Raw genomic sequence first — 22,419 nt, 5'->3', positions numbered from 1 at the left:
CTGTGATTTAGGTAGTGAACTGTGAAAACAGACAGATTGGACACGCACCAAGCAAGGTCCAGTAGGGAAAGAGACGGCTACAGCTATAGCTACGAATACCAAGGGATTCGATGGGCGTGGAAACCAACACCTTCTTGGGATGAATTACATGTACGCTCTGTATTCAGTATTCAGTAATCGGTATCCAGGGTATGAATTACATGTACACTGAGTATTCAATATTCAATCTTCTATCCAGAGCATGATGCTACTTCCTTCCTTGCTAGCTCCTGGCTCATACAGCACCAGGGGCTGTTACGCAGCTCGTACCAGACAGCAGACAGCAGACAGCAGACGGCCAGACGGCCAGATGTGAGCAGACAGCCACATGCGAAGGTAGAGGGGCAGAGGGCAAATCGAGCCAGTTCGTATGCTCCTGCTCCCCGCCGGAGGGACTATGGCCCAGACTTGCTGTCGCTGTCGTCACTGCACTGCACCAGGCTGGGATTAATATTAATTTTTTGCATCATTCTGACTTTGAGTTTGACTTTGGCCCTGACTCTCACGCCGGTTGTGACTCCGATTGCGACTCTCACTCCGACTTTGACTTCGACTTTGGCCCTGACTTTCACCCCGATTGTGACTCCGACTCCGACTCCGACTCCGACTTCTATTCTCCCTCCGACGCCAGCCCACCACCCCGTCGGCCAACTTGTGCTCGGTAAGCAGATCCTTATTGATATCGTGATGGCGGATGAACAGACCGACCAACAAGGCCAGGGCGGCCAGGGCGCAAAAGACGGCGAAGACGCCGCGGAAGCCGTGGACGTAAGCGTTCAATATGGCGGATCGGTGCGGCGAGGGATGCGTGTCGTGCAGTACGGCGATATAGGCCTCAGCGTTCCGGGCAATGTCCGGGTCGAGATGCAGGGCGACCAGACGCCGCTTCATGACGTTCTGGAAGACAGAGCCGCCGATGCCGACGCCGACGGCCATGCCGAAACTGCGCAGGAAGGCGTACATAGCGACGGCGGCGCCTTCGTGGCCCGCGACCGAGACGGCCTGCGACGCCGTGTTGAGCGCGTTCAGCAGTAGGCCGTGGCCGAGGCCCAGCATCACCAGGATGACCACCCACACCGCAGGGCTGGTGTCGACGTCCCACAGGATGGTCGGCCCCGTGGCCAGCGTGGTCAGCGTCCAGCCGGCCCAGATGGCCCAGCGGTACCGTGCCGTGCGGGTGATGACCGAGCCGACCAGCACCGAGGCCGGGATCAGGGTCAACATGACCGGAAGTAGGCATACTCCAGTTCGAAGGGGCGAGCTGAGTTTGGCCGATTCGAAGAAGAACGGGATGTAGTATAGCTGTCCGTAGAGCTGGAGTCACAGTCGGGTGTGTTAGCTGGTTGATTCGATCGTTATGTCATGTAAAATGATAATTGCAGTCATGAAAGTCAACTGTGGAAGAGGGAAGTAGAGGCGAAGAGGGGATAATTCCAGTCTTGAAAGTCAAGTAGGGGGAAGAGGGGGCACTTCCAGTCATAAAATCAGGTAGGGGCAGAGGGGACAAATCCAGTCATCAATGTCAGGAGGGGAAGAGAGAATACAAGTCATGAATGTAAAGTAGGGGAAAGAGGGGACAATTCCAGTCATGAATGTCAAGTAAGGGCAGAGGGGGCACTTCCAGTCATCAATGTCAAGCAGGGGGGAAGAGGGAAGACCAACAAACACAAACAGACAAACCCAAAAACAGGGAGGGAGACAGAAACGCGTCCAAGACAAAACGTACCAGCAGACCTTGGGCAAAGGCGCCCATGTAGACGGCCACGGCCGAGCGGTGGTTGAATAGCGAATGTCGAAGGAATGGATGGCTGGCTCCAAAGCATTCCCACAGCGAAGTGGCCACGAGTCCAACAGCCCCGACGGCCAAGGGGACGACGGTGCGCCAACTGCCCCAGGGTTCCTGCGTGCCACCCCACGACACGGCAATGAGGACGGCTGTGGCGGAACAAATGAACAGGATTCCACCCAGCCAGTCGACGCGGGTGACCATGTCGGTCCAGGAGGAGCTGGCTTTGCGATTGCGATTGTCATTGTGACCGCTGGCTTTGTGATGGAGATTGTCATTGTGGCCGCTGGCTTTGCCATTGTGACGCTTCAACCGGACGAACAGCGGCACGCATACCAGGCCAATGCCCGCCAACGGGAACATGATGTAAAAGACCCATCGCCAGAGTGTGGGCGTGGCCAGCCCTCCGCCCACGATCGGTCCGACACATGTGCCCAAGGCCCAAGCCCCTTGACTAGATGGGAGACTGAGGTTAGCAATGTTGGGGGAAGAGACAGCGACAGCGAGCGACAGCGACAGCGACAGCAACAGCAACAGCAACAGCAACGGCGACCTGGGCGATCGATCATAAACAACAAACAGTAAGAAACGGGGGCAAGTGATGTGAGTGTGTGGCTGAATAAGAAACTAAGGGGGCAAGTGAGTGTGAGGGATCGAATAGGAAACCAAGAGAGCAAGTGGGTGAACAGAGCGGAGGATGCAAATCAACATACATGATACCAACATATCGCGGCCGGAACCTCAGCGGAACAATGTCGGAGAAGATGACGAGCGAGAGAATGATGATGCCGCCCCCTCCCACGCCTTGGATGCAGCGACCGACCAGCAAGAGAGCGATGCTGTGGGCGGTGGCGCAGAGAACGGTGCCGGTGGTGAAGGCCACTAACGAAGCAAAGAGACATGGTGGCCGACCCAGCATATCGCTGAGAGAGGCAATGAACGGCATCGTCACCGCACATGTGAGGAGGTATGAGGTTCCGATCCAGAATCCTTGTGTTGCCGTGGCGTTCAAGGCTTGGACAATTGTCTGGTTATTCGGTCAGCATCATTGATCATCAGCTGAGACCTGAGACCGGAGACCGTCCAGTCCAGAGGGAGTTCCGTCTGGTACCGTAGGCTCCAGGCCACATATCATACCGAAAGAGAGGTGATGATGACCGTCGCGTCCAGTGAGACCATCAACGAGATGATGGCCAGAGTCAACATGATCATCAGTTCTTGTGTGCATGGTTTCCAGCCAGCCATGTTTGGGGGCGGTATATGTTTGGGCGCTTCCATGTCCTGCTCCACGTCCTGCTTCAGGTTCTGCTTCAGGTTCTGCTCCACGTCCTGCTCCACGTCCTGCTCCACGTTCAAGTTGTCTTGGTCTTCTTTGAGCGTCGCCATGTTATGTGAAAGCGCAGCGCAGCGCAGATTCAAATTGGGCAGGTTGAGGTTGAGGTTGAGGTGGAGGTGGAGGATGAGCTTGAGGCTCTGAGTGCTGGGTACTTGATACTGGGTACTGGAGTCTGAGTCAGTTTGGGTTTGCGTGTTTGGAGTCTCTCTCTGGTGATGGTGATGAAGCCGGCGTGATGGCCAGATAACACAACACTGGTGCCCCGTGGTTGTGGCTGTGGTCAAACTGAAATCATCATGTGGCAGACGAAAACGTAGTGAGGATCCGGATCCCAGCATGTATGTTCCTGTTAAGTTAATTTGATGAGATGGAACAGTGAGCATTCACTGCTGGGGCAGGGTAGGCCAGTGGGAGGGAGTGATCATGGAACAAGACAAGCGCCATCAGAGTAGGATAGACACGGCGTCCGCTTGGAGAGCACCTGAGATACTCAACTCAATAGATGTCATCACTTGTCAACATCGTCTGCCATCAGGTACACAGTATATTAGACAGGACACAGTACACGAGACACAGGACACAGCCTACCTAACAGCAACTCTCATCTGCCTGGTAGCGATGGCATGGAGATGTAACAGCATTGGCATTGCGGTATCCCCATGGGCCGTCGATTCAGTGCTAGCTCTCTCTTGGAGGGTTAGGCGACAAATACCCTACAAAGGCTCGATCAATATCAGACCTGTTTCCACATTTCACTGCCGACCGCTCACTGAATCATTCAGCCAAGATGCTCCAGTTGCCACATCCAGTCTGTCTTGGGGTGAGGGCTTGAAGGCCAGCCTCAGCCTCGGCTGTAGTGATTTGTAGATTTCATTGTGTCTGTCTGTTCTGTATGCCTGTCTGCTGTGTGCCTGTCTGCTCTGTATGTCCGGACGATTCTCTATTGGTGGCATGGAGACAGGAAAACACGTCGTCTCTGACGCCCACAGAAGCCTTGAATGCACCACAACAACCTGTTGGCAATACCGATAACAGCAATGTACTCCGTGCTCGGCATCGACCTCGGGTCGCTGTTCCATTAAACCGCCCGCATTCCCAGTCGCCCACCAAAGCCTCGGTATGCACCTGCGTCCGTATCGTTGGTTTACACTCCAATGTCCGAAGGAGACCGTCGTCACGTTATCGCTGCGAATGGAGGACCTCGCTCCTGGACTGTTGAGGGCGAGGTGACGGCCCGGAGGTTGCCCTGACGATTGATCGAATCCTGGAGTGACTGACAGGCTCCCAAGGACGGGTGAGTACGGTACGCCCTTAATCGTCGTGGTCGAAGAGCCTCCTCCCTCGTATCACATGGTGCAAATTTTCCCCAATCATGTCTTCTCATTAAGCCCCTGGGTTCATAGGGAACGAGTGATTTACAGCGATGTTGTGCCCCTGTGTCTGGCTGTCTCTCGTCTGTTGTCACGGAGGACTCATCTCACCCTTTCTGTTGTATCAAAGCCCGAAACCGATTTGACCTTCTCCTGTTTTCGTGAAGGTCTAGACTCACCCACCCTTTCTGTTGTAGTAAAGCCCGAAACCGAGTTGACCTTTTCCTGTTTTCACCAAGGTCTAGACTCATCCACCCTCTTCTGTTGTCTCAATATTCAGACTCATTTTGCCTCACGTTCTTTTTCTTGTCCCTCTCCTTCCTCTCTTCTTTAAGGTTCTGGAGCTGCTTCTCGAGGATCTGCTCCAGGCCTTCATTCCGTCGAGTCAACAGCATGACATCGTCCGTCGTGATCGTTCTTCTCCCGCCATGTTTGGCGAAAGCCTCGAGGTCAACAGCGACATTACCTGTAGCAGGCGTCAACATTAGCGTTTGTCCACGCAGACTTGACAGGAGATTGCTTACCGATATGCGCCCAGACCAACTCCATCAGACTTCCAATGAACTGCGGCGTCGCATTCACACCCAGGGCGATACTCTCATCGTCGACGATTTGGCCGATTTTGAACCAGAGGGCCGAACGGAGATTCTGGAGATAGTAGACGCCACGATGTCAGCACAGTCCCAGACGAGTGAGATGCAATTAGTAGTCCCAGACGAGTGAGATCCAATTAGTAGTCCCAGACAAGTTGAGTGAGATCCAATTCCGTGGTTAGTAGTGACAAACAAAGTCCCCCTCCCCCTCGCTCCGAGGAAGGCGGTGGATCTCGCGTACCTTATGCACCGCCTCGGCTTCTTCAGCCATCTCTGCAATGATCCTATGTGTACTCTGTACTCCGTATGCACTATGCACGGCGAAAGTCGGCGCAGGTTGTCATATGTGTAGGTAGGTGCAACATGCAACAAGCAACATGAATTCACACGTCGTTCAACATCGCCACTACTACTGATTGTTACACAAGACGCGACGTGTTTGATCCGGCGGAGCAATGGTGACATATGTGTGCACGCACTGAACGGCGGATCAATGATGCCAGTTGGCACATTTTGCCCCTGTTCCGCAGCCTTGCCGCAAGCTGGAATTGAACGAACATCTGAACATCAGGTGTCGGCCAAACGTTGTTTGACTACGAGTAAGGTATCCATCTGTTTTACTATTTCGTTTCTTCTACCAAAGGTCGATCATGCGCTTCCTTTTCCACGACTAGATCTGTCTAGAACATGGCAACTGCCTGGCACCTACCTGGCTCTCAAGGACCTCATACTCAGGTATGGCTTGCCTCGCTCGTTGTTCAATCTAGAAGTAGCTCGACTGTCTGACCTCCGGTGACCGCCAGCGCTATTGTTCCCGACATGAAGCACACCAGGTGGTCCATCTTGGCCGTCAAGGGCGTGCCAGGTCCATTTGGCCTCTCAGCTGTAGCCATGCTGTGCGGAAGTATCGGCCTGGAAGCTAGCCGGTCCTCTAGGCTCAGAATGCCGTGCGTGGGTGGTGCTACTGCCTACCGACGATGACATCCTAGTTTCACGGACAGATTGTCTCTGCAGATGATGTATGTTAACAATTTTGGAGTTCAAGTGCTATATGCCTGTGCTTGACAAAGCCGGGCCGATTGACTGCGCCGGTCGGCGAGCAAGACCATGCCAGCGGGATTATAAGCACTCTGGTACCTGCCGAGCGGGCATTGCTTGAGAGAGCAGGGAAGGAAATAGTAAGCTGAGGGACAAATGTCTCTTGAACCTCCAGGCCCTTGACCGTCTGTCCTGGCCGCATTGACTGATGGCTGCTTCGACACTTCTTTCGCCGTCGTTCCATTGCTCGGTCTCCATTCACCGGGACGGCACATATCAGCAGCCTCGGAGTTCAATCTGCCTTTGATCCGCAACGCAAGTAGACATGACTCTGGAGCAATCAAACCTACCCTCCAACTCCATCTCCGGACCTCTTCGAAGGAAGCTGCCGTCCCCACAACTTCATGTCCTCTTCTGCGAATCGCCTTTGACAACCTGGAAGCAAGTCCCTCAATCTGGTCGAGACTTTTCGTGGAAGCTTCTTTCTCATCGCATTTATCCAGACACATCCATCACTTCTCACGCCTCTTCGCGAATGCCATGTTTCGCCATCGAGTAGAGCGCTCCCTCGTCTCTGAGCTATGTCTCGGATTTTGGCTTGCCAACACCATCCAGGCAGTTTTGAACCTGAAGGTGATCGTGATCCGTAGTATTCTTGGCCGTTCCAGCATCCCACGGCGCAAGCTGGCCATATAAGGATAGCAACATGTTGATAGTCAATGAATCCCGAGCTATAGGAGCCGAATTAGCCATGCAGTTTGCTCTGCTCACAAGGTCTTGGTCAGAACCACCCCCGAACTGACCACCTCAGTTCGCCCTGCTTTTTTTGGATTTATTTTTTCCCGCATTTTTGCCCTTGCTCTTCTGGCCCCCCTCTTCGGGCTTGACCAAGCCAACGATCTTGCCGTCGCGAGCCACGACCTGGGTATTCCTCTTGGCGCCATCGCCGGGCTGCGTCCCTGGCATCACCACTGTCGTGGCCACTGTACCCTCCCGCTGCTTCTTGAGGAAGGCGAGACGCGCCTCGATCTCGGCCTGGCGCGGGTCTGGCTTCCCGCTGATCTTGCGCATCAGCGATTCCAGATGCGGTCGGAAGAGGAGGTACGTCGCGAGCAACACCACCAGCCGCAAAAATGACTGGAGATTTTCGCGCGTCAGGTAGGGCTGCACGTGCGGGGGGAGCTGGGAGTGAAGGGTGGACGAGATTGTCTCGACGCGAGTGAGCAAGGCATCCATGACGAATATCAAGTCTGGGAGGGCGGATGGTAGATGTGATTTGAGGAGAGCTTGTAATTGAAGCTTGTAGAGGAGAAGGTGTTCCGTACAGGTACTCCGTACAGGTACTCCGTACAGTGCACAAAGGGACACTGCACCCAATGCGCCTCCGTAGACCCTAAGACCGCCTTTTAGGCATGGTCGGCTCCCGGGGCGGCGCGCTCCGTCTTGACAGGCGTCGACAGCTTGAAACTTGACTGTATAACAGTTTCACAACGCTAATCCCCGGCATCGTGGCAGAATGGCAATGGCCGACTTTTCGATCGGGTGCTTCGCAAAGAGCTAACTGGTACAGTATGTAAGGTCTAATACAATCGTCTCAATTCATCGGCCCAGCCCCGGACCTCCTCGACACTGACATTCAATGCCTCCTCCATCAACCCGCCCTCTCTCAGCACTGTCTCTAGTTCTTGGTCGGTTAGAGCCTGAAGACCCTGCTCAATCATCTCGCCATCCACAACGCGAAATGGTTCATCCCTTTCCAGCACTTCCGTTTTCCAAGCACGGAATTTCGCCCACGGCATATATCCGGGCGCCTGCACACGGGTGGCGAGAGCAGCTTGGAGGAGCAACAGGACATTGACATAAGCCGGGCTGATGGTTGCGAGCATGTAAATCGCACCTTCAATCGTCGCGAGAAAGGTGCGGGGCGTAACCAGTGGCCCAGCTCGCGGCTGTGTAGGATCAAGCGACCCTTTCCCGGCGCCGTCTAACCCTGCATGGATGCTGGCGTCCGTCGTCTGTTGGTCTGAAAGAGGCAAATGTCGGTGGTGTGAAGGCGGCGATATGGTGACGATCTTGTTGACAACTTCTCCTAACCGGAACTCGCCTGTCACTTCCAGACGCCGTCGAGCTGCCCTGTTGTCAGAGTCCAAAGAACCTTGTCGGAGCATGATGAGATTTCCCTCCATGTCCGCGACCACCCATTCATCTTCTCTCAGGACCGCCGTGGAGGAGGACCACAATGTTGCGAAATGCCGAGATGTCTCTTGGAGTCGGTACTCCGGGTTGGAAGATTGAGGAGGGAGCACTTGGAGAATAGACAGGGATTTCATCAAATCGGCCACCGCGATCAGGGCCGGTGCTTCTGGGGAGGCCGGGGTCACGGCTATCGACAGCGGGTTCGTCGACGTTCGATATGCCGCCAGCTTTTGCAGTTCCAGGAAATAGTCACTGATCGCCGACGGTATCAGGCCATACAGAACAACCTGATCGCTCTGTTAGCAGAAAAACTCGTTCGAGTAGCTTTCAAACATACCGTTTTCACCAGGCCAGCCACAATTTTGCCGTCACACATGGCCAAACTTCGACATGCACCGTTAACCTTGGTTTGAGCGACCTCTCGGAGATTCTTCTCCTTGTCGACTTCGAAGACGAGTATGCGTCCTTTTGTGACTTCCTGCCCGGCATCATTTTCCTCCAAAATGCTAGTGCCCACGACAAACATATCGCCATAGCCTTTAGACTCATCCTCCGTATCAAGGGATCCCGTTGATACGATACATTCCACAAGCTCTCGGTCTTGTAGTTCAATCGAGTCAAGTTCTTTAAAGTTGACTTCATCTGCGATCTTGACGGAGCTAAGTAAAGCTTCAGTACCGCTCTCCATGATCCGACGAACACAGCCCATGGCAAACATCTTTGCCGTCGGCTCGTAGGTTAGGCAGCGTATAGTTTCCCCAATTGGGAGAGTTTGCAATTGCGTTGTTCTCTCCTTTCCGATCAGGGCAAGCTTAAGTTCCTTCGGCGTAGCCATGGCTATGGCTTCTGGATATGCTTCACAGTTGAAGTTGCATACACGAGACTCGCTTTCGGCGTTGACGGCCGAATAGATGATTCGGCCTTCGGATGAATAGATCAGTGATGGTTGCTCGCACGAGGCGAAGACGTTCGACAGAGTCGATTGAGAATCATTGTCCTTAGGCAGCTGCTTGAACACCACAGGTTCCCTCCCCAGCAATATCCTCGTCAATCCAGACAGAGAACGTTTGGAGGCGTCAAATAAATACGACAAAACAGTGCCGTCGGCCATCGCCACAAATAGAGTAGGGGGAGCATCAGGAAGAACGTGCGCCACTAATACCGATCGTGGGATGTCCGTCCCAGGAGTTCCAAGAGTCTGTGTCAGAAGAGTATCGAGGGAATGCAGATCGAGGATCGCAACCGACGCTGTCTGCCAGAAAGATACAATGCACATGTTGCTCTGTGAGTCTGCGACCGTCACGCTGGATATTTGCGAGTCCGGTGGGAATGCTCTCGAAACGGTCGGCTTGGATCCGTGATTGGCGGCGTGGAATACATGGAGGGTATGGCCGCCTTCCACTACAAGGAGGTGCACAGAGTTCGCACACGCTGCTGTGATTTTTGCGGCTGGAGTAGGAGGTTCCCATTCTAGTGTAAGCATATTGGATTCGAGGTCTGTGATTCGCAGCCCACTTTCGTATACTTGAACAAGCTTGCGATCAGGGAGATTTGCCGCGAACAGGGTCGGCTGGGAAAACTCCAAGTGGTGAAACTCGTCCACCTCCTCCACGGCTGCTTCAGAGTCGAACTTGAAGATGCGCGTTTCGGTGGCGAAAGAGACGAGAAGTGTATCGTGCACACCATTCTGTCCTGTCGAGCTCAGTCCCCAAAGATCTGTGATATGAGACAGTTCCCCGATGGTGCCGAGTTCTTCGAGACCGACACCGCTCCTCACACTTCGGATGGCGCCATCCTGCCATGCCCCCGAAGCTGTCACTATTCGCGCTTGGCCGGAGGAGAATTCAGGGGCCTGTCCTCCTTCGGCACCCCTGCCCAAATCCATGATTGTGAAATCCAAGATGGGTGCAATGTTGGCAAAGGTCTGGACAACGAGGACTCCTAGTTCTTCAATATGCACCACCTGGGAATCCCCTGAATGTGAGCCAACAAAAACATAGCCTTCGTCAAGATACACCAAGCACGCGGCCTTTGACGCGACCCCGACAGTATCCAGCCTCCATGACGACACCTCATATCCCGAAACATCGATCATCAGGAAGAAGAGCCTGCCGAAATCATCGGCAAGCAGCCATCGTTGGTCATCGATCTTGGTCCAGCATGACCAGATGGTGGCGTTGTCTTCCAGAGGCTGTGTGATTACGTTGGATAATTCGCGGTCGACGTAGCGGATGGCATGGTCGCCTAGAATCAGGAAGCCCCCGTAAGGCGCCGAGACGGGGATGAGATGGCTGACTCCCTTGTCCAACTGGTCGCCATGCAGTTCAGCGATCGTCTCAAACTCTGCTGTTGCTTGTTCACCGCCAGGGTAGTATTTTAGCTCGCGCAGTTTCAATTGCGGATTCTCCAAGTTGTCTTCCCACAAGATTGCCAACTTCGGGTTCTCTTTGGAGTCTGGATCCGTGTCCAGAAACGCGGATGACCTTGACAACAGTTCTTCGATCCGGACCTGGACGGGTTCGCCCAGGGTTCCGACCTGTGGATTTGTGGCGTGTTCTCTTTTGACCCGTTTGTTCGTGGGCTGCACGAAAGGGAGGACTGAGATCACTCCGTCATATAATTCTAACGTCATGTACCGTCCGGTAGGGTCTATGTGACACCTGTCCACCTCTTTGGAGTTGTGCAAGACGTTATCTGCCAAGTCGACATAGCTTTGCTCGGTCTGCAGCTGCTTGATGTCCGCATTCCATGAACATGTGAAGTAGTGGTATCGATCGGTCCCGACAAACAGGTGGTCAGTTTTCGACGAAGCTGGTCGGAGTTTCTCGAGTATTGTGATGTAGCCGTAGACGGTCTTCGAGTACAATAGTGCCAGCCCTTCGGACCCTTGCTCGTATATCTCTAAACGGTTCGCTTTCCTAGGACAAAGCTCAGTGTATTGCCTACGACACTGCGTGGAAAGGCACTCACGCGACGATCAGAGTCTCGGCATTTGGGTCGAGGAAGTTCAGCTTGATCGCATCCCGCACACCGCTAGGACGGTGGATTGGTACGATATAAGACATCTGGACGAGGTGCTCGAAAACGCTCTGCCGATCCTCTTACAAGGGTTGTCCTGACCTATTGTAGGTCGCCGGGAGTTGAGAGAGAGGACATCTGCCAGAGCTCGTCGAACATCGAGGGACCTCGAGCAGCTCTCAAGAAACTGCGGACTAACTTTGTCGTCGGGGCCAGGCTGTAAGTACAGAGTAACTGAGTATATGGTATGCAGCACGCCGACGGGATTCAGCACCTGCCACGGTACCTGTTTCGGAATCCTAATCTTGCCGCTTTATAAAGGCATCAGGTGACCTGGCTCAACCCCTCCGCTCAGCCTCGTCGTGAGGCAAGCTGACCTCGGTCAGGCTGTGAGGACTCTCCAAGTAATATGGCAACCCCTCTTGTCCTGCTAACTCCGCTCGATCTTCTTATCCTCCCATCCCTCGGAACGTAAAACGTAAAGAAGCTTTACCTGTATCTGAAAGAATCATTGGTACAAGCTCCCACTTTACTACACTTTTACCAAACTATTCCTACCTGGCAACTGCCGTCTTGCATTATGAGCCTTCCAGTCGCCATCCTCTCCGGCACCCCTGGATCAGGCTGTAGTATGAAATGTAATCGAGGGCCATGGAATCCTTATTTCTATTCGACCATTGACATGCCTGTCAAAAAGCACGACGGGGGCAAGTTGTACAGGAAACCCGCGTGAGAAATTGTCCGCCGAGTCGGTCTCATTCCTGACCGACTTCTTCGCGTTCAGAAGGCAATACGTCGAATCTGCCATCTTCATATGCCGACCTGGCAAAGTGCGACCATGTATCGGTGCGACATCAATTCTGGACAGTCAACGACCCATTTACTCTTCACATAGCCTATAACCGCCTGCATTCTGATCATTCCCCTGGTCTTCCAAAGGCATCTCGGAACTCCTGGAACCACAAAGTCTCAGTACTACATTGATGCAAATGGTTACTGCTCTTACCTGGAGCTGACTCGACTTGTTAACCACGCCCACATACGAATCGCTGGAAAAAGCACCAGCGGCAATATCTCTCTTCATATCCTGGACCATGGCCACTTTCTGCTGGACTATCAGTGTCTCTCCGAGGACGCCAATACCCTGGGATCATATCTCACCTCTTCGAACGAACCACGGACACGATATCTGATCGTGTTCACCTCCTTGGTCTGGCCTAAGCGATGGATGCGCGAGAGAGCCTGCTCCTCGATCATTGGGTTCCACTGAGGCTCTAACAGATATGCTCGCGAGGCAGCCGTAAGATCAAGGCTAAAATGGGGATTGTCAGCGTATCATCTCAGGGCTTGTAGAGGAAAACGCATCCGCCTTTGCACAACGTACCCTGTCCCACCACAAATTATAGAGACTAAGATGACCCGGACGGAGTCGTCGGTCTGAAACCGCTGGATTTCCTGCTCACGCCTAGTTCTCGAAAGGCTGCCGTCGATTCTAGCATATGGGATTGTCCCACGTTGGCGCAGTAACGACTCGATGAGGTCGAGCGTATAGGTCCAGAACGAGAATACCACACTGCAATGTACGGTCAATAAACTGGACTGCATCGCATCGAATAAAGTCAACGATACCTCTTCTCCGCCTTCTCGTACTGCTGAAGGTCTTTCAGAAGTGTTTTCAGCTTGGTCGAAACCTTCCCTTCCTCTATTGACGGAAGCCTAGCCTCGAGCGATTTGTTCGAGGATTCTGGGGCCCAGGACACTTCGGCCTTGGGGCAGACTGGGTGGCAGCCACACCCGGGAACTTTCTCGCCATTCAAACGGTTTTGAATACACAAGCCGCAGACGACGGTCAGGCATTTGGACAGTGAGGGCTTGGAATGCTCGAAGCTGTCGGCCTCGCCGGCCCCGGCCGCCAGGTTGGCGTCGCACAGTTTGCAAATCGCTGAGCCGGCGTCGACCAAGGTCGCGAAAGCCTTCTTCGCCATGGACTTGTTCCATGGTCCATCCGAAGACACGACCGTGGGAGTCTTGTGCGCTTCTCTTTTTGAATGCATCAATCCATGGTTGCAGATGAGACGGAGCTCATTTAGCCATTCCAACGCGTTGAGATACACGCCTGGGGTGATGGGGTTGACGGAGAGGGCTTCGTCGAGCTTCTGGACAGTGCGGTTCTTGGCTGATTCATAGAGATCTGCTTCGTCGGGTCCGAGGTCAACGTATTTGATCATGTCTTTTCGATGAGGGAGGTCGATGATCGCCTTCGTGCGACACAGAGACAGATATCTGATCAATTTCTTGAGCCGAGACGTGTCTTTGTCAGCCGACTTCAACCAGGGCTTGACCACTGTCGTTTCAAAGATCTTTGGATCTCGGAAGGGCTCAAGATGGAGGAACTCGAGAAGGCTTCCGAGATCATTTGGCTTGTTCTGGATCGGTGTCCCGGTCATTGCCCACCGTCGACTTGCTCGAAGAGCACAGCAGGCTTGTGCAATGGCGGTAGACCGATTGCGGATGACGTGGGCTGTCGCACAGTGTCAGCAGAATTCCCTCGATCTAGTCCAGCAGGGTTACCTTCGTCAAGCACAATGCGATGCCAGGCGAAGTAAAACAATGTACTACCGGTCCGCTTGGGGTCGTTGTGCTTCTTTAGCTGCCCCATGAGCGTTTCATAGGTAGTGATGACGATATCATAGCCGCCCAAGGACAGCAGTTTGCGCTTCTGGGAGCCGTGAAACGCGAACCAGGACAAGGTGTTCGGTTTGAGATGGCTAGGGAGATCAGTGAATTGACTGACATTCGCCAGGGGGAAGGTTTCACTACCGTTCTAGTTGAGTGTCCCAAGTGTCCAACACTGTCGGTGTGAGCTCTTCTCGCACGCTGATCACGGAGACGAAGCCACTCACGAGAGAATGGGACGACAATCAATGTCGACTTGACGCGACGGATTGTTCCGTGGGCCGTAAATACAAGCGACGAAGTAAGCTGAGCAGGATTCAGTGCAATCAGCGAGATCATGGTCAATGTTTTCCCCAGGCCCATTTGATCGGCCAAAAGGCCGCCTCTGGACTCTGAAGGCTCGTACCGCTGGGACTGTTCGGTGACCAAGTTGGTGTATCTATCAGCGTTAGACTGGTCGGATGTGATGCCGGTGTGACGAACATCAGGTTTCCCATATCATCCACCTCCTTTACCCACAAACTGTCTGGGGAATCTTCGAACGACCAAGCCTGCTCTCTCTGGTTCATGAATGTCAAGGCCTTCTTTTGGTGTCTGTGCATGTTAGTGTCTCGGGTGTCATGCTCTGATACCTCCCCACGAGACTTACTTATAAAGTCCAGTACGAAGCAGGTCAGGTGGATCGGTGAGTTGAAGATGGGAGTCGTCACAATTTTGACTGAAGAGATCACTTGTAACGTCCACAGCCACGACCTCCTGGGTCGCCAACGATTCGCTTGCTGGGACTTTCAGCGACGAAGTCATGACCACCTCCTCGGAACGTGATAACAGGTGCGGGTTGAGATAAGGGACATCTCGATCACACTGCAGGGGATCTTGGAGGAACATCTTGCACTTCACCAGATAGTCACCAACCCCCTGACCAAACTCTCTGGGCCCATAGATGATCGTATTCAAGAGGTATTGAAGGTCGTTCTGGCCACTTTTTGTACCTTTAGCAGGTTTAGTGTTTGCTCGTCGTTTGGTGGCATAGCCGTACATCTGGAATGTGATGCGGGATTGGGCTGCCAGAGTGGCCAGAATCTCTGCGGTTCGCTCTTCGAGACAGCCGAATTCTCTACCCGCGGATGAGAGGACCAGTGAGTTGGGTGGTTCGAAGTGCAGGTCCAGTGACGAAGATGCTACTGTGGAAAGGCCGGTCCGGTGGGAGAGTATTGGGATTTTCGTCAGCTAGTTGGCATGAGTAGGTTGGCGGTTGAGGTTTATGTATGCGTGTTCGGGACTCACCATTCCATAGCAGTCCAGCGACTCACTGGGAAAGGGTGTATCATGATTGATCTGGTCTGTCTCCTGAGGGCCAGCCTGATGTTCTCCAGACTGGTCGTCGAGGAAAGAAAAGTCATTGTGGCCTTCATCACTCGAAATGGGTGCTCCAAGGTCAATTGGAAAGCTCTCCGAAGCATAAATCGACGGAACTGGGAGCATGGTTTGGGTCCCCGACTGTGTCTCCCATGCGGTACTCGTCCAATTTGGAGCTGCCGAGAAGAAGTAGTCTGTCGGGTCATTGTTCCACGGGATATCGTCTCCGAACGGGTCGTAGGGCATCGCTGACGAGGCTCCGGAGGCGTCATTGTATAGTCCTGTCAAAGAGTCGTGATCGCTCGTGCCGAGCTTCTGGCGTTTATTATGGCCGCCGGAATAGACTGGCTCATTGAAGCAGTCTGGAAAGGCATCGGGTTCCATGAAGCCCGCCGCCTGATTGTTTGACCACATTTGCCCCCCAACGCACTCTTGCAACACTCTCGCGTCTCACTAGTGAGCTGATGGCAGAGATTTTGATTAAGACAATGGATAGGCCGGCGAAAGCAGATCATTTTGCGAGGATGATGGTTATGAAGAAGCCTCGTCAGCCCGCTGAGGCTGAGGCTGAGGTTTTTGGCCATCCCAGCAAAGGCGGCTACTAGGACGGTAGGGCGGTGAGGTAGACGCAATATCCATGCAGGCAAGACCATGCAGTGTCCGTGTCCCATGGCGTGCCAATTGAGCCGCACATGGGTGGCCAGCGGCCTGTTGAGCCAATTGTGGCAGAGAGATGGAGGGTTCCTAAGGTGAGGAGGGTTGCCTGCGCCTCCACGGTCGGTAGGCGAAGACCGCAGCCTCTCGCAGCGCCACTACTACTACCCTGGAATCTGCCTTGCCAGAGTCGCTTCCACACTCTGCCCGTTGACATGAGTTCTTTACTCTTCTGCAGGGTCATGTTGATGGTGGGAGCCTTCACTCATGAATCAGCCTGCTAGTTCATCCATAATCCCTTGTGTTGTCGCAGCCAGGATCCTCCTCTCCGACTTTGGTCAGGCCGAGAGAAGATGGCGGCACCCCAATCACCCCAGTCGATCTTGAAAGACGCATTTCAGCGTCTGAGGGATTCCGTGACTCCCTCCGACGCTCTTCGGTTTGACACGACCGAGCTCAAGGATGTCTGGGATGCCGCGGAGGAAATCCAGAAGTCTCAACGGGAACGGCAGTCTCTCCGGGCACTCGGCCGCATCAAACCGCTGCTGGACAACCTGGAAAGGTACTCCAGGGTCATTGAAGTCCTTTGCAACGGCACTCCTTATCTTCCATGGATCTGGGTTCGTGCTATGCCTCGTCGTGCCACCCACGGGTACTGATCACTAACTGCGGTCTAGGCTCCCATCAAGTTAATGGTGCAAGTAAGGAAAAAGTCAGCCTGCAACGGGCCATCTAACAAAGTCGACAGTTGGCGAGCAACCACATCAAGATCTTCGAAATGCTACTCGATGCTTATTCCCAGATTGCATGGGCAATGCCCCATTTTGACCGGTTACGAGGCGCCTTCTCTGACGACGAGAACTTCAAAGTCATTATGGCCATGATCTACTCGGACATCCTTGAGTTTCATCAGCGTGCCTATAAGTTCTTCCGACGCAAAGGTAAGTCCCCTGACTCCCCTGCCTATTTAAGGGGAGCTTAGTGGCTGACGAGGATTCCTTTCTAGCATGGTACAAGCTGTTCGAATCGTCCTGGAAATCATTCGAGGGTCGCTTTGGCGGCATCCTTGCCAACTTGTCCAAGCACAAGGACATGCTGATGAAGGAGGCTATAGCCATTGACATCGTGGAAGCTCGGAGGTGGAGGGCACGTGCGGCCGAGGAGCTTGATAAGAAGGAAAAGGAACGTGATCAGATATACATCAGCGATACTCTGGCCTGGTTGAATGTCCACCAAGAGGACCAGGACGACGAACTTCACCGCCTTCTAAACAGGAGACAGTCGGGAACGTGTCATTGGGTCTTCAGGCACCCCAAGTTCATCAGCTGGAAGGACGACACCCGTGCTGACCGAGTCCTTTGGATGAATGGCATCCCTGGAGCAGGTATGTGTGCACCGCCCACTGCTCCACCGCTTGATATCAACCCTAGTCTGCAGGCAAGACCATTCTGTGTTCCTATATCATCGAGAAGCTCCAGCATGAGTCCCAAACAACGACTGCCTATGTAATCTGCAACAGCTATACTCAAGGCAAGAATATCGTGTCCGAGAATCTGCGAAGCCTGGCTGCCCAACTGTTGCGGGCGAATCGAGACCTGGTACCGCACGCATTTGACAACTACGCCAACAAGTCGTTGCCGCCATCAATCACCCACGTGAAAAAGTTGATTCTGGACCTTTTGAACATAATTCAGGAGACTCGTATCTTCATCGATGGCCTAGACGAATACTCCATCTCCCAACAACGATCGATGCTGACCGAGATCTTACCGTTTGCAAAAGTCAGCGGAGGGGAGTGCAAGATCATCATCTCGTCTCGAAATGTTCCTGACATTTCTAACAAGTTGAAGAACAGACCGCTGATCTCATTGAGGGACGAATACTCGGGTGTCGAGGGAGATATACAGAATTATCTGAATGAGAAGCTGCAAGAGCTGAGAGAGAGGTTCGAGGGCAAAGATAGGGAGACGAAAGATATCCTTGACCTGGTCACATTGAAGGCCGACGGTTTGTGTGGCCAGTTCCTGGCTTGCTCATTTGCTCACATAGTGACTGACAGGCATGTTTCTCTGGGTCCGCCTGATCCTGAAGGAACTCGAATCGTGCTACAGTATGGCGGAGCTCAGGAAGACTGCCGAGGAACTGCCCAAGGGCATCGAAGAGGCGTGAGTGGCCCCATGCTCCATGCTCCATGCTCCATGCACTGAGTCGACTTAGGTATGGTCGGGTCCTTCGACGTGTCACCGAGGAGATGAACCCCAAAGATTATGCAAAGGCCATCCGTATCCTAGAGTGGCTTGCCTGCTCCTGTCGGCTCATGAAAATGTGCGAGGTGCAGGACGGGATCGTCTTCGACGCTGACAATCTGGTGCTGGACGATGAAACAAAGCTTTCTCCCGACGTGTTAGATATCTGCAAACCGCTCATCGAAGAGGGCCCCAACAAGACCATCGACTTTGTGCATTACTCGGCCAAAGAGTGAGACGCTTGTGGCTTGGCTGATTGCACGGCTGACAAAACACAACAGATACATCCTGGACAGAGTCAGTGGACCTTTACTGCAAGAAGCCCGGGCGCATTACAACATCGCCTTCTCGTGCATCACGTACTTGAACACGGCCGTCTGCTTTCTCCCACCCGATTCATCCGCCGAGGATGCTGTGTTGACACGAGTTGCCAAAGGCTTCCATGGCTTGCACAACTACGCGAACGAGTACTGGTTTCAACATTTACTCCAATGTGCCCAGGATCTGGTCGATTTAGACGCCAGCGGAGTTATGGACGCGGCTCTCCGTACGCTTCGGGACGGATACTGGAAAGGCAGGCCGGGCCATACAGCTGAGAGTCTCAAATTGGACGACACCACGACTGCGAATGAGATCTACGAGCAACTCACGATATTCCGCGACCTCGACCATGTCCGACAGATGGGAACTGACATGCAAACCTTTCGGGCACATTTGGTCCAGGAGAGACACGCGCATGAGATGGCAGCCAGTAAGTGTGCTTCACAGACGTTCTCTGCCAAAATTGACCCGTGTCCAGAACATCACGCCTACGAGCTGAAGCACGACCCTACCCATTTCAGCCAGATTAGCCACCGGTACCAAGAAGTGGTTCTCTCCCTTTTGACTTGTCAGCTTGACGATGTGCCGTCAAGCGTCGACCAGAAAACACTCGTCGAGTTCAGAAAGGTGTATGGAGAGTCTGAGTTTACCTGTCGTTTCCATGATTGCCCCTTCCACTCGGATGGCTTTCACACCATCCAGGCCCGGAACGACCACGAACTGAGCCACGTCAAGACGCTTCGGTGTGCCGATCCGACCTGCGAGTTCTTCGCCCGAGGCTTCTCCAGTAAGACCGGGCTGCTGAAGCACAATCGCAAATACCACCCCAGTCCGGACGAGGCGCAGCTGCCGGATTTTGTGCCGGTCAGACCTCCTACCCCCAAACCACCTTCTCCAGTGACATCACCTCTACCAGCCCCGAACTGGCCTCTGCCTCCTCCTCGCCCATCTACCCCTCCCGCTCCCATCGTCGAACCAGATCCACGTCCGGCCTCAGAGTCAAGGGAATGGCGTACGCCAATCCCGAAAGTGCGGCAGAAAAGAGGCAGACGGGGCCTTCGTGTCCATGACTGTCATTGTGGCAAGGTATTCATGAGAGCCGAGGCTCTGAGGTATGTCTGTGGTCAGGTGGATCGCTGGATGTGCTGCAAAGAAACTCACACTGGATATCCTTCAGGCGCCACCAACTCAGCCACCTGCCTCCTCGGTTCCATTGTCGGTATGAGAATTGCAGCAAGTCCTTTCACCGGGAAGATCTGTATGAGAGGCATCTCGGGACACAGTAGGTTGATCCCCTCCCCTGTTCGGGACATATGAATGATCTGAACCAAAGCCGTTCCCAAAGTCGGTCCCAAAGTCGGTCCCGAAGCTGTTCCCAAAGCCCATAATGGCTGTCGAGGGTGTAGCAGTAAGACCTGGGTCGCCGTTGAAGAGCTCTTTTCTGAGGTGCTCCTGCACGAGAAAACGGTAGGGCACTACGGACCGATTACCCGACAACTTCCACAGCACAAATTGCCAGTCACGTACGATGACTGCAAAGCAGAACGGCGATTGGTAAAACTGCAAGGTGTACGGAGTATGTATTCAAACCAGCCTTTGGCCGGCGTGGCCGGCCCGTTGCCCGTTGCCCGTTTCCCGCCTGACTCTTTTCCCAATTGGGAGAAGGGTCGGCCCGTAACGATTGCCTGGCGATGACGTCGCCAATCGATGAGACCACCAAGACCGTGAGACTACTCCGTACTTTGAACTCCATCCGGGGCCCAACCACATGACAAGTCTCCGAACCATTGACGAAACAACACTCAGTCCAGCGTCAATGGCAGACGTTCCAAAATTCGAAAGAGAAACTTCGCGTTGCACTTCGATATCAGACCTTGAATGTCCCTGGAACGCCAGCTGAGCGAGCGAAGAAAGTCACCAATGGCTTTGCCATACTTCACCTGCAAAGGGACTTCACTTACGAAACGGACTTCATCCATCTTCCTTCCGATTTCGACTGCGATGAGCGTAAGACTATCTGGATATTGTGTGACTTCAACCTCCGACACCCAGTAGGATGTGTGGACGAAATTCCCCTACAGTCGTGGAAAGTCACGTACAGCCCGGAACAACAGCCGTAGGTTCTTTCCCTCGTTCTCGACGTGGTGCCTAATACGGACGCCTAGTTATTTCAAACCATACAGTTCGCTCAGTCTGAGAGATTTCACAAAACAATATCCATGGGGCGGAAGCGAGAACGAATGGCAATTCCGGCTACAGCACCAAGACCATCAGGCGGTGTCTGTGTAAAAGGGTCTCTCGTCACCTGGTCCTGCCCTTGGCCAAGGGTTCCCCTGTGTGGAGACCAAGACATATGTGGACGAGCTTCACTTCTCAGCTGTGGAGTTGTTTGGAGGCAGCTATTGCAAGGAGAAAGGCAAAGATCGACGTTATAGAGTCTGAATATCAAAAACCCCCTTCTACCGTAGAGAGGTTTCCGCCTTTATGATTGGTAGCCTACACTTCTCAGCTTCTGGGCAGTGCTAATTCTTTGAGATAGAAGAAACTAAGAGTTCTGTATGGCTGAACTCGCAGTGAGCCTTGAAGCAAGCGCAAGCCATAAAAAGCCACACTCTTGTTGGCGTCTTGCACTGCCTTGAACATGTATCTGAGGGACATATCAAAGTCCACTTTATGTGGGATTTGGAGGCCATTGGAGCAAATCCCAGTCACATGCATAAGGTTAAGAAATTCAAGTTCCCTCCTCTACCAAAGTGAGGATGACCGCGTCGTGATTGGACAAGAGTAATCTACTACCAGTATGGAGAGTCGAAGTTCTGAGCAATGTTCAGCCGGGGATGATTTGGAGGCCATATAGCTAGCGATCTAATTTATTATCCGTGCACGGATACGAAATCCAACTTTCACCCTCTACCAAAGCAAGTGTGACTGTGTGATGATTAGGTAAGGGTGATCTACTGCCAGTCTCTCTGGTGTCTCCAGGCTGGGACGTGACATCAGCCAGAGTTCTAAGAAGCAATGTCCGTACACCGCATGACTACTTTTTGTCAACGCCCTGCACTGCCCCAGAGACGGTCCTTGAGACCTATCAACGTTGACTTGAGGGGGAATTTGGAGGCCAAACTCCGCCAATGGGTGGTCGTGGTGCGGTGTTCTGGAGGCCCTCCCACTGGATTTTGAGTAAGAAATCCAAGTTCCTTCCTCCGCCAAAGCAACCATGACCGCCTCATGATTGGACACGAGTTATCTACCATCAATCGCTCTAGGCTCTAGACATCCAAAGTCCTGGCGGTATGTGTGGTAGGAGGCAAACACACGGCATGCTCCTTGTCAACGCCTTGCACTGCCCCTGAACATGTCCTATCAACGTTCGCTTGATGGGGGATTTGGAGGCCATTGGGCAGCAAAAGAATCAGGAAAAGAGTAAGAAATCCAAGTTCCCTCCTCTACCAAAGCAACGATGGCTGCGTGGTGGTTGGTCCATCTCACAATCTACTACCTACAGCACGGTTGAGATTTGGAGGCAGTGGAATAAAGGTGAGTCACATTGAAGAGCAAGAAATCCAAGCTTTCCCCTCTACCAAAGCAGCTATTTCCGCATGGTGACTAGTCAAGCTCACAATCTACGACCTACAGCACGGTGGCCGGCCTGACTGTGACCGTCTACTCTAGGTTTAACCCCCTTCTACCGCAGAGAGGTTCTCGCCTTCATGATTGGTGTGCTTAGTTCCTCTGAGTTGGATTTGGAGGCCAATAATCCTTGCTAAGGAGGCCAATCATGTTGTCA

General features: G+C 53.2%; 6 protein-coding genes across 6 annotated transcripts; 1 reads left to right on the top strand and 5 right to left on the bottom strand.

Moving 5' to 3' along the window:
* Nucleotides 1-492: 492 nt before the first annotated feature.
* On the bottom strand, nt 493-3,211 carry A1O3_05359 (uncharacterized protein; the record flags this gene model as incomplete). Its single annotated transcript, XM_007735484.1, has 5 exons — nt 493-1,353; nt 1,766-2,049; nt 2,131-2,279; nt 2,539-2,852; nt 2,963-3,211. The coding sequence occupies 5 exons, from the start codon at nt 3,209-3,211 to the stop codon at nt 493-495; spliced, it is 1,857 nt and encodes a 618-aa protein (XP_007733674.1).
* Nucleotides 3,212-4,800: 1,589 nt separating this feature from the next.
* On the bottom strand, nt 4,801-5,395 carry A1O3_05358 (uncharacterized protein; the record flags this gene model as incomplete). Its single annotated transcript, XM_007735483.1, has 3 exons — nt 4,801-4,997; nt 5,056-5,179; nt 5,366-5,395. 3 exons carry the CDS (start codon nt 5,393-5,395, stop codon nt 4,801-4,803), a joined length of 351 nt encoding a protein of 116 aa, XP_007733673.1.
* A 1,574-nt stretch (nt 5,396-6,969) lies between these two features.
* Nucleotides 6,970-7,398, bottom strand: A1O3_05357 (uncharacterized protein; the record flags this gene model as incomplete). The annotated part of the gene is made up of 1 exon (XM_007735482.1): nt 6,970-7,398. One exon carries the CDS (start codon nt 7,396-7,398, stop codon nt 6,970-6,972), a length of 429 nt encoding a protein of 142 aa, XP_007733672.1.
* A 344-nt stretch (nt 7,399-7,742) lies between these two features.
* On the bottom strand, nt 7,743-11,423 carry A1O3_05356 (uncharacterized protein; the record flags this gene model as incomplete). Its single annotated transcript, XM_007735481.1, has 4 exons — nt 7,743-8,111; nt 8,232-8,645; nt 8,696-11,276; nt 11,329-11,423. 4 exons carry the CDS (start codon nt 11,421-11,423, stop codon nt 7,743-7,745), a joined length of 3,459 nt encoding a protein of 1,152 aa, XP_007733671.1.
* An 870-nt stretch (nt 11,424-12,293) lies between these two features.
* A1O3_05355 (uncharacterized protein) lies at nt 12,294-15,795 on the bottom strand (the record flags this gene model as incomplete). Its single annotated transcript, XM_007735480.1, has 11 exons — nt 12,294-12,329; nt 12,383-12,481; nt 12,538-12,688; nt 12,761-12,949; nt 13,006-13,897; nt 13,948-14,144; nt 14,197-14,227; nt 14,280-14,491; nt 14,536-14,646; nt 14,702-15,282; nt 15,340-15,795. 11 exons carry the CDS (start codon nt 15,793-15,795, stop codon nt 12,294-12,296), a joined length of 2,955 nt encoding a protein of 984 aa, XP_007733670.1.
* Nucleotides 15,796-16,418: 623 nt separating this feature from the next.
* A1O3_05354 (uncharacterized protein) lies at nt 16,419-19,728 on the top strand (the record flags this gene model as incomplete). Its single annotated transcript, XM_007735479.1, has 10 exons — nt 16,419-16,685; nt 16,743-16,766; nt 16,814-17,006; nt 17,072-17,449; nt 17,503-18,072; nt 18,125-18,230; nt 18,283-18,543; nt 18,593-19,062; nt 19,111-19,496; nt 19,612-19,728. The coding sequence occupies 10 exons, from the start codon at nt 16,419-16,421 to the stop codon at nt 19,726-19,728; spliced, it is 2,772 nt and encodes a 923-aa protein (XP_007733669.1).
* Between the last annotated feature and the right edge of the window lie 2,691 nt (nt 19,729-22,419).

This window comes from Capronia epimyces (assembly GCF_000585565.1).
Source record: "Capronia epimyces CBS 606.96 chromosome Unknown aczIQ-supercont1.4, whole genome shotgun sequence".
In the NCBI taxonomy this organism is placed as follows: domain Eukaryota; kingdom Fungi; phylum Ascomycota; class Eurotiomycetes; order Chaetothyriales; family Herpotrichiellaceae; genus Capronia; species Capronia epimyces.
This window is presented reverse-complemented; position numbering and strand designations above follow the sequence as displayed.